Source organism: Phycodurus eques, chromosome 13 (assembly GCF_024500275.1).
Source record: "Phycodurus eques isolate BA_2022a chromosome 13, UOR_Pequ_1.1, whole genome shotgun sequence".
Classification (NCBI taxonomy): Eukaryota; Metazoa; Chordata; class Actinopteri; order Syngnathiformes; family Syngnathidae; genus Phycodurus; species Phycodurus eques.
The window spans coordinates 4,222,323-4,239,850 of record NC_084537.1 but is presented as its reverse complement, the minus strand read 5'-3'; the positions used below and the strand labels follow the sequence as shown (position 1 = coordinate 4,239,850).

Sequence of the window (17,528 nt, the reverse complement as noted above, 5' to 3'; positions counted from 1 at the left end):
TGAGAAAGGGCCTGGTGAGAACCCTGCCCATGTTGGAGAAGAAGTTGTTGGAGCCCAGGGAGGCGCCGCTGCTTAGCAGATGGATCTGGACCTTGAGCTGCCTGAAAACAGCATCGTCAAAGTCCGGGTTCTGGACCAGCAAAGGCATTTGAGAGGAGTCAAACTCCTTGGACAGTTCTCTGGCGACCGCCTGAATGACAGCGTCATAGGTGTCCATATCGCTGAGGGCGGCGGCCAGTTTGGGGCTTATCTCCTCCGCCGCCCTCTCCGACAGACGCTTGATGACGGGCAGTATGGCCGTGATCTTGGTGCACGACCTGCACCGCCAGGACAGGCGCATGACCAGGGTAACGATCAGGGCGCTGACCAGGTTCCTCATGTTCGCCTGGTGCAGGCTACTGGTGGGCGACGGCACCACCGCCGTCGAGATGGACCTGTCCTCCAGACTGGGCGTGTCTGCCAGGCTAGGCACCTTCACTGGGCTGCGACTCAGACTGGAGATGAGCGTGTCGATTTCGTTGAGGGCTCCAGACACCTCCACGCGACTCTTGGCATTGACGCGCAGCACTTTGAGCCACAAGTACATCTGCTGCATGTACTTCCTGATGGTGTCGTCGGTGATTGCGTACAAGACATTGCAGTAAGCGTGCTGCCGGACCGACATGGTGCCGTCTTCCTGCGTGGCCATCAGGTGTTCGTACACGGTGTCGGTCAGCTGCCGTCGCTCCTCCTCCGTGCAGGTCTCCAGCTCCCAGTTGATGAGGTTGGACGTCAAGCTGTCAAACTTACTGCTGAGCTCGTCTTCAGTCAGAAGTTGTGAAGACGGCCTGGATGGCTTCTGGCTGTTCCTGGTGCCGGTTGTGCGGCGCCGAGTGGACCGTCCGGACCGTCCCGACTGAATGTTGACCACGAAGGGCGGCTGAGTCTTTTGGAACATGCTTTTAAGTCCCACCATCATCCTTTGGAAGCAAGAGTGTCCGACCATGTTGAGCGAGCTCCTCATGACCAGCTCATCGGTGCAACTCGAGGTTCCGGGGCGCGACGAGAAGAACTGCTTCACCTTGGCCAATATGGCGCTCATGTCAATGCATGGTTTGGCAAACACACCGCTACTTGCACGCTCGGTACGCTGTTGCAACTGGACCATAGTCTGGATGATGTCCTCTGCGGCTGTGTGGGCATCTTCAGAGCGCCGCGCCATCACCGCCTCGTCGGGCTCCTCAAGACTCTCCTTGGCCCACTTGAGCAGGATGGCGGCCACTGAGTGGGTGGCGCCGTCCACGTCTACAGGTGTCAAGCCGCTCATCCTATAAAAGCGCTGAGTCATCTTGCTCAAGTAAGACAAACATTTGTGAGCATGGTTCACCATCTCGTGGAGCGTGTTGACGCTGGACATGGTCGCGTTGACGTAAAGCATTGGCTCCGCTTGGCCCTCGCCGCTACTGAGGGCCGTACTCAACACAGAGTTCATCCTGACGTTGGCTTCCTTCTCGATGAGAGCCGTGAAGCGCTTCGCGCCCACAAACTCCACCTCAGGGACGTCGGCGGCCGCGGCGAAGGTGGTCATTATGCTGTCGCCCAGTTGAGGCGTGCACCGCTCGATGGCGCTGTTCATCTCTTCAGGGGACGCCCGCCCTTCCAAGTGCTCCACCAGGACTGGCACCACCAAATTCAAGACCTCAGTGGCCACCGTCTGCACAATCTCACCACACATGTCAGCCATGATCATGTCAATGGCTGGATCGCGGACGCCCGCCGCCAACAGCGCCCAGTGACCCGGCGTGATCTTCAGGAAGTGTTTCTCCGTCAGGGACAGAAGCACCTGACTGGAAATGTAACTCGCTTCGCTGTCCATCTTGACCCAAGAAACAAACCTCACTCGCTATGTCCATAAAAACATTCTGGCCGATTGACAGTTTCTGACATTCCCACATGCCGTCCTGTGAGGGCGCCCTCAACGTCGATGTCACGCTTGATGTAAACGTGACGTCGCTCCTCATTTCAGCATGATGTCATGTTTAATACAAATGCGTCTTTGTATGGAAACACATGAGGGAGGCCCTTCCTAACCTCCAGTGGCGGTAATAAAGTAAATTGTTCATGTATCTGTACTTGACTATTCTATGAAAAAAACAACAACTTTCTTTTCATCCTGGACAGATTGTCAACCCAATATAAAAAAAAAAAGGATGTACATTGAAAGAGATGAAGTCAACTGCGCTTGAGACCCTGATTGATTGAGATTCCCCTTCCAGGGCCTTAACTTAAACATTCTCAAAGTGTGGTACGAATACCACTAGTAGTATGCGGGCTCACTCCAGTGGTACGTGAGAATCACTGAAATGTACAAACTGCATGATACTGTGTTATATGTTACGTGGCAATTGTTTGGTAAACATTTGTTCAGTTCAATTCAGTTGTATTGAACTTTTAAGTACATTGGCCATTTAGTCTGTTAGAGATGCTTGTTTACAAACATTTATTTAGGTAAAATTCTTAAATGTTACATACCTTATGTTTTGATTGAATCATTTGAGTAGTTTTTTTTACTTTACTATACTTAAGCACTGTATTAATGTATAAACTGAAGGTTACAGTGGTTTACAATCATATTAAATAAACTGTAGAAATAAAACTTCTGCCTCATTTCTGCCACTTTGGGCTACAATGCTACAGAATAATGTTGGTCACAATGGTACTTCGAGAGCGTAGTATTTTTTTATGTGTTACTTGGTGTAAAACAACCACTGACTTTTGTAATTCTGTATTTTTTCTTTTATCATTGGCTAATTTAGCATTTCATTTCACAACAACTTTTGCACACTAGCTCTGATGGTTGCCTACCACTGAATGAATGATCTGTCTTCTTGTATTGATTACATCTGGACTTTTCTTACTTGACTGTGGTTGAACTTATTGTACTTCAACCTGCCAAGACACGATAGATGGAAACTACCCTATGGCTATAATTTACATTACAATTACGTATTTACATTACAATGTTCATTAATATGTACTGTCCCTTTGGAAAAAATAAAATAAAATCTACTGTCTTGATTGAGATCCTCGGGATTTATATGGCAGACCATGAACAAGGGAGCATTATATTACCGACCCCTAAGATGTTCTCCTCCTACGGCCTTAATGAAGATAATTGTGTACTTTACAGACGTGTTTCTTGATCGGGGACAGAGGCGTCGGACTGGGAATATAAATTTGGATTGCCAACTTGATCCAATATAAAAACATTCCTGCTGATTGACGGTTTTTGCGAGCTTCCTGCGTCGTCTTTGCGGGCGCCTTCATCAACAATGTCACGCGCTAAGTAAACATGATGTCATGTTTAATGCAAACGCATCTTTGAAGACACCAGACGTGAGCGCAACATGCGGTAGCGTTAAGCCATCAGCCAAAATGTGCTTTGCCAATGTTGTGAACTCCTAAAAAATGATAAATTAGCTAATGATAACCCAACAAATGCATGGGTGGGCCAAATCGTGCTTCTATGAATCTGTTGCGTCATCATTAATGCTTCCTGGCTGCCCATGGAAGATGTCAAACGCAGTCAACTTTTCGATCTCTATTTACATAATTTTGAATTCCATGAATTTGATCAACTACAAATTCTTCTTTACTTTGTTGTATTTATTCCTTACTAGGCCTGTCACGATAATTACTATATCGACTTATAGTTCGATCAATAAAATGGACACAATAGTTTTTCTAGACTCGATACATTTTCTTTTGGGCTCTGTCTCACAGTGGCTTGAAGGGAAGAATTGTGCTTAAAAAAAAGATCAGTGATTCTTTTGGCAGAGACACATGCCATTGACAGATGCTCTTCCTTATAAAGACAGTTTGGCAAAGTGTCATGCATTGACAGGAACGAGCAATATAGTGGCTGGATCGGTCACGTGACTTTCTTAAAGTGATACGCGGACTACAACAAAACAACAAAATGGTGACTGAAGCAAGCAGCAAAAGCGGTGTGAGGCCGGCGCCTTCAACTTTTAAATCTGATGTTTTGGGTCATTTTGGATTCTCACGTAAATCCAGAACACAGGAAAAAGAGGAAAACCTTTTCAGTGTTTCTGCATAACTGTCATGTTTTTTTTTTAAACTTTTGTACTCCATGCGAACAAATACGTTGTGATTTTTTTTTTACATTTCAGATGTTTTATTTGCTCAAAAATGTGAGGTAACATACCACGTATTTTCATAGGCAGAAAAATCTCTAAAACTGTTAAGAGGTACACTAATTATGTATTCCTACTACTTATTGTAACAACATCAAAGCATTTAAATTAGGGCTGCAATTAATAATTTTGTTCTTAATCAATAAATGAGTTGATTATTTTGTCAATTACCAATGAATCGGATAAAGAAAAAAATTCCCATCCCTATACAGCAGCTGACATATTTAACACTTCACCATTTTTCTCATTAAATATATTTCCAAATATGCTACTGACATGAAAATTTCACCAGATGTTGGTAACAACCCAACTAATCCACAGATACGAAGAAAGTAGAACAAATATTGAACACGCCAACTGGTATTTATTAAAAACGTACAAAAGCCTTTGTTTGCAATGACAGGTTCAAGACATCTCATGTATGGCGAAACTAGTCACATGCACTGCTCTTGTGTGATTTTGGCCCATTCCTCCACAAAAGCAGCCTTCAAATCTTGAAGGTTCTGTGGGGTTCTTTGATGGACCTTGAGTTTCAGTTCTTTCCATAAATTTTCTATTGGATTCAAGTCAGGCGATTGGCTCGGCCATTCCAGCAGCTTTATTTTTTTCTTTGAAATCAACTGACAGTGTCCTTAGCAGTACGTTTTGGATCAGTATCCTGCTGTAATGTCCACCCCCAGTACATTTTCATCATCCTTGTAAATGGCAGAAGATTTTTGTCAAGAATTTCTCAGTACATTTGCCCATTCACGCGTCCCTCAGTAATGTGAAGTTTACCAGTACTATTTTCTGAAAAGCAGCCCCAAACCATCACGGTCCGACCTCCGAACTTCACTGTTGGTATGGTATTTTTAGGGTGATGTACAGTGCCATTTCTCCTCCAAATGTGGTGTGCATTACAGCATCCAAACAGTTCAATTTGGTCTAATCAGACCAGACTATATTTTCCCAGTATTTAACTGGGTTGTCCAAATGTTGTTCAGCAAACTTTAAACAAACTTTGACATGATTTTTTTTCTAGCAATGGGGTCTTGCTTGGTGAGCGTGCATACAGGCCATGGCGGCGGAGTGGATTCCTCACTGTTTTCCTTGTGACAACAGTACCTACTAATTGCAGGTCTTTTTGAAGCTCTCCACAGGTGGTCCTTGGCTCTTGGACAACTCTTCTGATTATTCTTTGCATTCCTCTGTCAGAAATTGTGCGAGAAGCACCTGATCGAGGCAAATTTATGGTGGCATGACTGGCTTTCCGCCTACGTATTATGGCCCCAACCGTGTTCGCTGGAACGTTCAGAAGCTTAGCTATGCACCTGTAACCAATGCCAGCGTTTTGTTTTGCAATAATTTGTTTGTGATGGGTTTGAGACAGTTCTTTGCTCTTACCCATCATGAGCTGTGTGTTGACTCACACCTTGGCAATGAGACCTTTTTGTAGGCCATCAATTAGCACTGAACCAGCTGAGCAATGACAAGGGGCTGGATTCCTGTTTGATTCTTGATAGATTGTAGGTGTTGTCCTGGCTTTCCATGCCTTTTTGCACCTCCCTTTCTTCATGTGTTCAATACATTTCCCTGTGTCATTTCCCATTTTTACACATAACTTAATTTCTGATCTTATTTGGATGTATGGATTTTCATGTCAATAGCACCTTTGGAAGTATATTTAGTGAGTAAAATGCGGAAGTGTTAAATACTTATTTTAGCTGCTCTATTCATAAAAAAGGACATTTCAAATTTGCAGTGGACAAAAGTGCAGTAACAGGTTGCTGCATGAAGATCCTTCAGTCATCCCTCCGTTTTCCGCGCCGTTTATCTTCACTAGGGTCGCGGGTATGCTGGCGCCTATCTCAGGTGACTGGGCGAGAGGCGGGGTACACACTGAACTGGTAGCCAGCCAATCATAGGGCACATATAGACAATCATTCACACTCACATGCACACCGATGGGCAATTTAGAGTCGTCAAATAATCTACCATGCATCCATCCATCCATCCATTTTCTTAACCGCTTATCCTCACTAGGATCGCGGGCTGCTAGAGCCAATCCCAGCTATCTTCAGGCGGGTGGCAGGGTACACCCTGAACCGGTCGCCAGCCAATTGCAGGGCACATAGAAACAAACAACCATTTGCACTCACATTCACACCTATGGGCAATTTAAAGTCTTCAATTAACCGACCATGGATGTTTTTGCAATGTCGGGGGGAAACAGGAGTACCAGGAGAAAACCCACGCAGTCACAGGGAGAACATGCAAACTGCACACAGGCGAGGCCGGATTTGAACTCGGGTCCTCAAAACTGTAAGGCAGAAGTACTAACCAGTCGCCCACCGTGCCGCCGCATGAACATCCTAAAGCTCTTAAATAAATTATAACTCAAAATCTAATTGAATTGCAACTAAAGAATCTAAATCTGGCAAACAAATCACAACCTAAAGAATTGAAATTGAATCACAAGCTAAACAATCAGAATCAAACTGAATTTCGCTCTGAAGAACCGAAATCAAATCGAATCGTGAGGTTCTTAACAATACCCAGCCCTAACTTACTCAGGCTAATTCATACAAACACACACTTACTCTCTCACACACACTTAATTCCTCCACCAATCCACAATGCTGTGAGGTCTTCTTGAGGTTAAATTTTCATCACCGAAATGTCTAAAATAATCATCAACCTTTAGTTTGGTGAGTCCTCCCAGAAAGCGGGCTCACCCTTCCTGTTGTGGCGGGGGGCTGCCAGGTGGTCCCGGGTGGTGCTTCTGCAGGTGAATCCTGAGGTTCTGCTTACCTGCAAACCTCTTGGCGCAATGGTGGCAGGCAAACGGGCGCTCACCTGTGTGGACGCTCTGGTGCGTCTTCAGGTGGCCTGACTGCGTAAAGCGCTTTCCGCACTGGCTGCAGCTGTACGGCCGCTCGCCTGTGTGGATGCGCACATGTGTCTCCAGGCTACGTGCCGACGAGAACCATTTTCCGCAGTAGTTGCACACGAAACGACGGTCCCTGCAGAAGCGGTTCTGGTCTAGAGCGTCCAATTGTGGCCCCGCCATGCCCAGAGCCAACGGGAAGGCGGCGTTCGAGTCGGATGGGTGTCGGTGGGGCAGGGCCAGGATGCTGGGCAGGCCCTGATTGGCCCACGAAGAGCAGAGGTCCAGCTCGGCCCCGCCAGGTCGGGAGCCTTGTAAAGCGACGGCCGGGTTAGGACTTCCCAAAATAAAGGCCGAGCTTTTCCTCGTGGATGAGATTTCACCGTCGGATTCGGACGCCAAGTCGTAGACCAGATCTGACGAGGTGTCTCCGGCACTACCCGTGGGACCGGGAGAGCCCGGAAAGCTGTGTGAACCTTGAGGCGGCACGTTGACGTTTTGTTCCCAAGGATTGGGGTCAGATGACGAGCTGGTGGCGACTATTCCGGAAGGACCGTCTTCATGCTTAGTCTGCGAGAGCACCACTTCTGCTCCTTCAAACAATAAAAACAAGTAAATGCAAACATTAGCAAGGCAGCATGTGTATGTCAATGCTGGGCGATTACAGTAAATCTGCGAGCATATATTCCAGACTCACGATAAAATAAAAAAAAATAAAAAATAAAAAATATATATATATATATATAATTTTTTTTTACAAACACCTTCACCTTGTGTATATTTTGTATTGCATTACGCAAAAAAATTTTTTACGGGATTGCTTGAATAATTGATGGGATGATCGGTAGAATAATTAATTCGAAAAATTTTATTTTTAGAATTCATTAAGAAATGATACCCCCCAGCCCTATTTTTTATATAGCTTTGCCCCTGCTACACTTTTTCTATATGTACTGCATTATGTATGCATCTTTATGTGATGCAGGGTATGAAAAATAAAAACCATATATTTTAAAAAAGGCACTTTTTAAATACTGCGTGTTTTAAAACAAAAATACAAATTGCAAGCATAAAATGTACAGAAGATACAGCGTGCATGTGTCTTTAAGAGGCGGGGCCTGTTGTAGTAACATGTAATGTTGGCCAGTCTGTGTGATTGTCTGGGGGTGAGCTGTAGCCAACAGCAGCTTCTGCATGAATGTGAGTATTACTGGTCGGCATTCAATGAACAGCTGAAAAGTGCGTCAGCGACTGTTGCTCTCCTTTCCCACATGAGAGGTCATTACAGTAAGTATGCTGTAAAAACTATTAAAAAACGACTGTGATATAGCAAGAAACACTTTTATCAATTCATTCTGGGGTTTTTGGTCAGGATGACTTCTTCCACTAACAAGGCTGCCAACAGAGAGGAGCTAATTTACAAAAGCACAGTCATTATCCATCTAACTTTTCACCTAAGGTTTCTGCTTCCAAACCTTAAATAAATCCATTCAGCCATCCATTTTCTGCACCGTTTATCCTCACTAGAGTCGCGGGCGTGCTGGAGCCTATCCCAGCTATCTTCGGGTGAGAGGTGGTGTACACCCTGAACTGGTCGCCAGCCAATCGCAGGGCACATATAAACAAACAACCATACGCACTCACATTCACACCTACGGACAATTTAGAGTCTTCAATCAACCTACCACGCATGTTTTTTTGGGGATGTGGGAGGATACCGGAGTACCTGGCAAAAATCCACGCAGGCACGGGGAGAACATGCAAACTCCACACAGGCAGGGTGGAGTTTTGGAGAGGCAGGGTGGAATTATCTTCTGTCTTAAATACAGAAGATAATTAAAAAAAAAAAAAAAAAAAAAAAAAGTTGACACCCCTGTTAAAATGCCAGGATTTATTTTTTTTGGTTGTTTGTGTTTTTTGTTGTTATTAGGTAGGGGGGGGGAGACAAATTAAGTGTGCACACCCTCTTAGAACTGGGGATGTCGCTGTGCTCAGAAATAATCTACCATAATTCTCGTGTATAATGTGCACCCATGTATAATGCGCAACCCCTCAAAATTCTGGAAAATCCTTCAACCTATATATAATGCATTTTTGCAATGCATGATTTTGTTTCTACCCATATGATCAAAACATGTTTTATGTGTATTTTGTTAGTTTTTTTTCAAAGAATTATTCTGAAGTCAAGCACTTTATGTGAACACGTAATATGTTCTTTTTTTGTACTTGCTCTTATTTTGAAATTCACAGCCCTACTTTTTAGTAAATAAGAAAACACACTGTTGTACTCAAACACATTTAAGCTTATTTTAATGGGATTCCAATTAAACTGTCAAGCATTTCAGAAAAGCGTTAGCAAAAAAAAAAAAAAAAAAAAAAACGTCTTGGAATCATGGAAAAAAACTTCAACCTTGGTTTCAACGGATCATAACAAAATTTCCCAAAAGTGGGAAAATGTGCATGGAAATGAAATGGAAAATGAAAAGAAAATGAATGAATGGGGTAATCTACTAAAATTGGATTAAAATTGATAAATTTGATTGCTGAAAAATGTTCCATGATATAAGTATTTTATATCAGTTGCTATTATTATTTTTTTAATTAATCAAAATAAGCACCTGGAGAAAAAAGGCCGGATTTAGATATTTTTATTTTAAAATGTAATTTTTAAACATTTAAAATGGACCAATACAACTATTACCCCTGATTTAATTTTTATTAATAATCCATTTGGGCTGCGATAATCTGGCAACCAGTTCAGGGTGTACCCCGCCTCTCGCCCGAAGATAGCTGGGATAGGCTCCAGCGTGCCCGCGACCCTAGTGAGGATAAGCGGAATGGAAGATGAATGAATGAATGAATGACTCAATTTGGGAAGAAACAAGGGATTCTTTAAATAATCTTTTGAAATCAGGCTCAATGGCAGACATATATGGACATTTAAAATTAGCTTGATTACATGTGTGCATATATATATATATATATATATATATATATATATATATTGATTACATATATAATGCAACTTCAGAACCTTCCTGGATGCAATCCTGGCACCGTGTTCTCTCTCTTTGTGGTAAACTCGTTGCCATATAACGGAGAGAGTATTTTGTTGCATTATTTTAAATCCAAAGCATTGATGTCTATGTATTATTTGTCAGGCTTTTATTTTGTAGTCGGCCCAAGCAGCTCGTTGGGAGCGTGTTACCGTAATGCCTAATATAAACAACACTGGGGAACACAATTTTTGTTGAGTTAGGTCTGACAGCGGCGGCACGGTGGCCGACTGGTTAGAGCGTCAGCCTCACAGTTCTGAGGACCCGGGTTCAATCCCCGGCCCCGACTGTGTGGAGTTTGCATGTTCTCCCCATGCCTGCGTGGGTTTTCTCCGGGCACTCCGGTTTCCTCCCACATCCCAAAAACATGCATAAATTGGAGGCTCTAAATTGCCCGTAGGTGTGACTGTGAGTGCGAATGGTTGTCTGTTTGTATGTGCCCTGCGATTGGCTGGCAACCAGTTCAGGGTGTACCCCGCCTCCTGCCCGATGACAGCTGGGATAGGCTCCAGCACGCCCACGACCCTAGTGAGGAGAAGCGGCTCAGAAAATGGATGGATGGAAGGTCTGACAGCTGTTTTTAACACATTTTTGGGTGCGGAATCCAAAACTGATCTCAGTTTTTCTCTAGAACATCAAGCTTTTGAACTATAGATCCCCATTTTCTTAAAAAACATGAAAAATACTGTACTTAACAGATATGTGCTTTATAAAACTTTTAAAATATTGAAATACAATGAAAAGGCATGACTGCAATGTTTATTTAACACTATTATGTTTGAAAATAGGATATGGCACTTAATTCCTACTATGGTAGTTTTGGAATCAGCATGGCAAATTTAGTTTTAATCAGCATAAAAATCTAACTCAACAGAATTTTTTTTTCAAATTGTTCCCCAGTGCAATTGTTGGGGCGGCTTCCTAGACTTCATCTTTCGGAATTGGGGGCTGGGCTGACTGCAGTGGTTTCCTGGGGAATTCAGCAGGGTCGGACCATATACTGTTGGATTCCCCTAAAAATGACTTGCAGTCAAGTCATCAACTGAGACAGCAACACTGGCGCCTAGCGGATGGAGGGACAAGCCTTCCCACGTGTGGATATTCTCAATTTGTGTGTGTGAATATCTTGAAAACTGCATGCCGTTTGCCTAAAAAATAAATGCGCATGCCGGCTGATCCACAAACACAGCTTCAACATTTCACAAGCAGAATTGAATATTTACAAATAATAAGTCATGATAAATGCCCACACAACATTAAAAAAAACCTGTGTAGATCAGATATATTTGTAGATCTGAAAAATGTGTAAATCATGGATATATTTGTGGATCTGAAAAACAGGTGTAAATCGCAGATTTATTTGTGTAAATACTGTCCCCATACATATTGCCCAGCTCTATGACCATTAAACACAATTAAGTGTAGCTGCTCTACCTAGTGGTGAAGCTGGGGATGACATCACCAGAGCTGCCAACCTATAAAAATTCACTTTCAGAACAATTTGTCCAAATGTCAGAATTTATATATTCTTAAAATGTTGTCCAAAAAATTACAGTGGGACAGTCATATTCATAATCGTTAATAAAGTATGGCTTCAATATTTCTTATTTTAATGTTTTGTATTATGTATTATGTTGTTGTTGTTGTATTTTTCGATTTTCATTGTCCATTTCTGAATTTGAAGTCAGTTCATTCTGTGTTGTGACTTAATCCCTTTGGAACATCCCACAGGTGAACAGGTTAATTGGGAACAGGTGGGTGCCATGATTGGCTATAAAAGGAGCTTCCCTGAATTGCTCAGTCATTCACAAGCAAAGATGGGGCGAGGTTCACCTCTTTGTGAACAGGTACATGAGGAAAATAGTCGAACAGTTTAAGGACAATGTTCCTCAACGTACAATTACAGGGAATTTAGGGATTTCATCATCTACAGTCCATAATATCATCAAAAGGTTCAGAGAATCTGGAAAAATCACTGCATGTAAGTGGCAAGGCCGAAAACCAATATTAAATGCCCGTGACCTTCGATCCCTCAGGCGGAACTGAATCAAAAACCGACATCAATGTGTAAAGGATATCACCACATGGGCTCAGGAACACTTCAGAAAACCAATGTCAGTAAATACAGTTCGGCGCTACATCCGTAAGTGCAACTTGAAACTCTACTATGCAAAGCAAAAGCTATTCATCAACAACACCCAGAAACGCCGCCGGCTTCTCTGGGCCTGAGCTCATCTAAGATGGACTGATGAAAAGTGTAAAAGCGTTCTGTGGTCCGACAAGTCCACATTTCAAATTGTTTTTGGAAATTGTGGACGTCGTGTCCTGCGGGCCAAAGAGGAAAAGAACCATCCGGACTGTTATGGACGCAAAATTCAAAAGTCAGCATCTGTGATGGTATGGGGCTGTGTTAGTGCCAATGGCATGGGTAACTTACACATCTGTGAAGGCACCATTAATGCTGAAAGGTACATACAGGTTTTGGTGAAACATATGCTGCCATCCAAGCAACGTCTTATTCATGGATGCCCCTGCTTATTTCAGCAAGACAATGCCAAACCGCGGAAACTCAGCTTCGTCTTCTTGACTTGGCGAAGCTCGTTTTCCTGCTTCTTCCACCTGCGAACCATGGATTCGTTGAGCTTGAATTCTCTCGTGGCTGCTCGATTCCCATGTTCCTCCGCGTAACTAATAGCTTGCAGTTTAAACTGTGCTTCGTAAGCGTGTCTCTTTGTACGTCCCATTTTCGGGGGTTCTTAGCCAAACCGATGCACATACCTACTGGGGCTACTTTAGCGTCCTCCATCATGTGCACCCTTCCCCCTTTACGTCCGCATGCTGTCCTCAGTCACGTCCGCCTTCCTCTATATGCTCAGCGTGTCGGCAGGAAAGGCTCCCAGTCAGTCAAGCGGAGCGCTCATTAAAGTCACACAACAACATTTAGAGATTTTGGAACTCGGTGCACACATAATGCACGCAGAATTATAAGGCGCCCCGTCCATTTTGGATAAAATTAAGACTATTAAGTGACTATTAACATTCTTAAACTAATTAGATAATTGTAGGTGAGTTTCCTAATTAATACAAGATGTACTTGCGGATCAGTTGTTGTCGCCGATGTTACGTGTATTGGCGGTTCCACTGGGACCACAACCAGGGCCACGACCCGCAGCATCTCAACGCGAAAATACAAAAGACCGGTGTAACAAATACAACACGGGCTGATCTGATGAGCCAAAATGTAAGAGACGTAAGAGTAGCAATATGTCCGCTCCAGAGGTGGGTAGAGTAGCCAAACGTACTCAAGTAAGAGTACTGTTACTTGACAATAATGTGACTCAAGTAAAAGTAAAACATAGTCCTCCAAAAGATTTGTAAGAGTAAAAAGTACACAGTAAAATAATTACTCAAGTACTGAGTAAATAGTGAGCAACTTCTGATTTTTTTTAACCACAGCATGAACAGCAATAAAAAAATAAAAAAATAAAATGTTAATATCCAAATTCTGATGTGTGTGTGTGTGTGTGTGCGCGTGCATACAGTCAAAACTACAAAAAAAACAAAAAACTAAAAAAACCTGAAATTTACTGCACGGTGTTTTATCAAGTTATAGGCAAGCTGGAATTTCCATGTTTGGGCAGACAGGGCCAGATAAATACTACAATACATGAAAGCTGTTGTTTTCGTTTGTCTAAATGTAAACACAAGTAGCGCGCCGTTTCCTTCATGGTAACCACGACCTTCCCAACATGGCCGCCACATAGGCAAGACAGTCAGCGGGGTTGGCTTATCTAGTGTTAATACCCATCCACAGGAAGCCCGATGGTAGACGACGTGTGAGGTCATGTGACTTTCTTCTGTCATTTGATTGGTGAACAAGACAAACGATTGGCGCAAACAGCGCCAAATTCAGAAGTCGAAGTCTCGCGCACGATAGTTGATAAATAAGCAATAATCGATAAATAAAAGTAGCTAGCGACATTTAGATCATTGTAGCTGAGTAAAAGTACCGTTACTTCTTAACAACAGTAGCGAAAAGTGTTTTTTCTGGTCTCGTCAACTCCTGTGACTTATTGAAAGCAGCTCCGAGCGCACAGATGCAACCTCGGGCCAATGCGCTCGCAAATACAGGAAGTCATCGAGTTACGACGCACTCAACCTACGACATTTCGTCTTTACGGCGCCCGTCATTGTCCCTGCACCATAGTGTTTCTGCTTAGCTAGTGCATAGTGCTTGTCTGTGTTTGTGCGCCGGGAGTATCTTTGCCTTTTTCGCCCTCCTTTTTTCATACTCTCAGCAGTAATGGTAAGTATTTTTATTTTTTTATTTTGAGTTATTTTAGTTTCTTTATACGAAGTGTTAACCTTTCCTGATACGTTCACCTGACCGTGGTCGGGAGACGCAGGGGTTAACTCCCTTCTCTCGTTGCACAGCTGAGCTAGGTGGCGGCAACAATAATGGCACCAAGCACCGATTTGCTGCTTTATTAGCTCCTCTGCACTTTCAACATTAACGGGTCCTCTGCTAATTGCTACTCTTCCCCGGTCGCCGTCACTACACTTGCACTGTACACACTCGCACCGGCACCGCCACGCACTCCTTCACAGTCCCGCCGGACGACGCCTGCGCAGTCCCGTCTCACTCACACATCGACGCACACGCCCACACACACAGAGCTTGCTGTCACAATCACGTGGGACAATACCCGTAACAGAAGTATTTTGCCGTAAATTTCTACTTTAATGGTGAAATCCGACTTACGCGGAAATTCGTGTTACGTCGCCAGCGTAAGAACGGAACTCGTTCGTAAATCGAGGACTTCCTGTATTAGTCCGCCACGGAGTAATATTCACAATTACATCTGTGTGTGGATGGTGGATGTGTGGAACGGACCTAGCTGCCAGTACAAAACAGCCTATGACGTCAGCAGCGACCGCGACGCCCCCCAGGAAAAACTCATCGGATCTATACGATTCATGTAAATGGCTTATTTTGAGTTCAAAACGGCGAAAGGCGACTGATTTGCATGTATGTATCTGGGACGAAAACCTTCTCCAGAGTGCGCTGGACCTCAGATTGGGCCGACAGGTTCACCTTCCAACAAGACAATGACCCTAAGCACACAGCTAAAATAACAAAGGAGTGGCTTCAGAACAACTCCGTGACTGTTCTTAAATGGCCCAGCCAGAGCCCTGACTTAAACCCAATTGAGCATCTCTGGAGAGACCTGAAAATGGCTGTCCACCAACATTCACCAACCAACCTGACAGAACTAGAGAAGATCTCCAAGGAGGAATGGCAGAGATCCCCAAATCCAGGTGTAAAAAACTCATGGCTGTATTAGCTCAAAAGGGTGCTTCTACTAAATACTGAGCAAAGGCTCTGAATAATTATGGCGGTGTGATATTTCAGTTTTTCTTTATTAATAAATCTGCAAAAATTTCAACAATTCCAATATGGGGTGCTATGCTATGTGTACATTAATGAAGGGAAAAAAATAACTTAAATGATTTTAACAAATGACTTCAATATAACAAAGTGAAAAATTTATGGGGGTCTGAATACTTTCCGTACCCATTGTATTTGTGGATTTGAAAAACACGTGTGAATCGCGGATATAATTGTGGATTTGCAAAACAAACGTGTGAATCGCGGATATATTTGTGGATATGAAAAACGTGTGAATTGGGGATATATTTGTGGATTTGAAAAACACGTGGAAATAATTTTGAGACATATCTCTCCTCCTAAATGTAATTATTATTACATGTTTTTATAAAGTGCAATACATAGAGTGCAATTTTACATCACGTCACACAAGACTGCCTAAATGCTTACCGTCGTCCTCCAGTAGCACCTCGCTGGCATTGTCCTTCCCGCTCACGTCTTCCTGTTTGACTACAAACAGGTCGTCTCCGCTTCTCGAATCTTCTGCGCACGAAGCATCCTGGGACAACAAAAACCACACCCACAGTTTCAGAAATAATCAGATTTCGGGTTGCTCGTGTACCAGTCTGAAAACAAGTTCTACAGTACCTCACCGTCAAAAACAATACTATAGCACGTTTTAAATGTAAGCGTTAATATGAGTGTGTAACCTCCGCAGCCGACGGCGTGGCTTCTGCTGTTGGGTTCGATGACAAATGGGGTTCTCCTCGCCGCCCGTTGCAGCCGTTTGGCGACCGGTCAAACACGCCTGATGACGGGACACGCACTGGTCAAACGACACATCACTTTTCGATGACAGCAAACATTCACAGAGGCAACTCAAATGACTTTATTTGATAAGTGATGCTGTAGCAGTAGTAATGCTGTGGTGGTAGTAGAGTAGAAGTACTCGTAGTTGTAGTTTTATAGTATAAGTAGTAATAGTAGTGCAGCAGAACAAGTATGATTGCAGCATTACCAGTAGTAATAGTAGCAGTAAGAGAACTGGTGGTAGTAGTTTGGAGTAGAAGTGGAAGTAGGAGTAGTTAGAGCAGTAATAATATTGTAGCGGTAGTAGTAGAGGAAGTAGTACATGTAGTAGTAGTCACAGTAGTAGTAGTGGAAGAAGTACATGTAGTAGTAGTAGTGGTGATGGTAGTAGTGAAAGTAGTACAAGTTGTTGTCCACTCAGTAGTAGTAGTAAAAGTAGTTGCAGCAGTAGTATAAATCAGAATTAGAATATTGTAGTAAAAGTAATAGCATATTGTAGTAAAAGTAATAGCAGTAGTTAATAGTGGTGATATTAATGGTGGAGGTAGTATGTGTAGTAGTACAAGTAGAATTACTAATACTAATAGTGAGGCCAATAGTAGCCCGGATGATCGTAGTAAAAGTTGTAGCAGTTGAAGAAGTACAAGTGGTAATAGTAGAGGTCCAAGTAGTACAAGTAGTATTGGTCGTAAGGTTGTTGACATTTAAATTTGGAAAAAGTACACGCGAATAACATTGCCAATATGTTGTTACAGTTTTTTGGAGCGGTGACTACGAGTGCTCACCGTCCTCGGGCTCCTCGTTGGGCGCCTCCGGGCTCCCGGGGCCCACGACGGCTGCTGTCCCCTCTCCGCCGCCGCCGTGTCGGCGGGCGACGATGGTCTCAATGAGCTCCAACTTCCGGCGGAGCTCGTCGTTCTCCTTGCGGCTGCGGCTGATCTCCATGTGGAAGACGGCGTAGCTGTCGTCCACCAGCTCGCAGATCTCGGCCACGGCGGCCCGGGTCAGAGCCTCCATGATGGCCGCCAGCTGCGAGTGGAACGCCGCCAAGCTCTTCATGGCCAAAACACACACTTTCGAGTCCTCAACTTCGCTAACGTGACACTTGGAGAATACACAAGCGTTCGCATTCAAACATGAATGTTTCATACACGAGCGGCCATATTTGGTTGGGTCTATGTTGTTGACGTTTTGGGTTTTGTTTAGCTGCT

General features: G+C 43.6%; 1 protein-coding gene across 2 annotated transcripts; it reads right to left on the bottom strand.

The window, feature by feature from the left end:
- Nucleotides 1–4,189: 4,189 nt before the first annotated feature.
- Nucleotides 4,190–17,528, bottom strand: LOC133411554 (zinc finger protein 235-like). 2 transcript variants are annotated; one of them, XM_061694074.1, is made up of 4 exons: nucleotides 17,103–17,528; nucleotides 16,218–16,333; nucleotides 15,958–16,066; nucleotides 4,190–7,655 (listed from the first exon to the last, which is right to left on the bottom strand). In XM_061694074.1, exons 1-4 carry the CDS (start codon nucleotides 17,464–17,466, stop codon nucleotides 6,907–6,909), a joined length of 1,338 nt encoding a protein of 445 aa, XP_061550058.1. In that variant the 5' UTR covers nucleotides 17,467–17,528; the 3' UTR covers nucleotides 4,190–6,906. The 2 variants fall into 2 exon arrangements, with proteins under 2 accessions (XP_061550058.1, XP_061550059.1); XM_061694075.1 differs by having other exon boundaries at nucleotides 16,218–16,315.

Bases quoted from the DNA above. Each gene is read 5' to 3' on its own strand.
- LOC133411554 (XM_061694074.1), bottom strand. From the start codon at position 17,466: ATGAAACATTCATGTTTGAATGCGAACGCTTGTGTATTCTCCAAGTGT. The intron at 16,334-17,102 runs GTGAGCACTCGT...TCGTTTGACCAG, and splicing joins CAACGAGGAGCCCGAGGACG to TGCGTGTCCCGTCATCAGGC. The intron at 7,656-15,957 runs GTAAGCATTTAG...TATTGTTTGAAG, and splicing joins GGTGCTACTGGAGGACGACG to GAGCAGAAGTGGTGCTCTCG.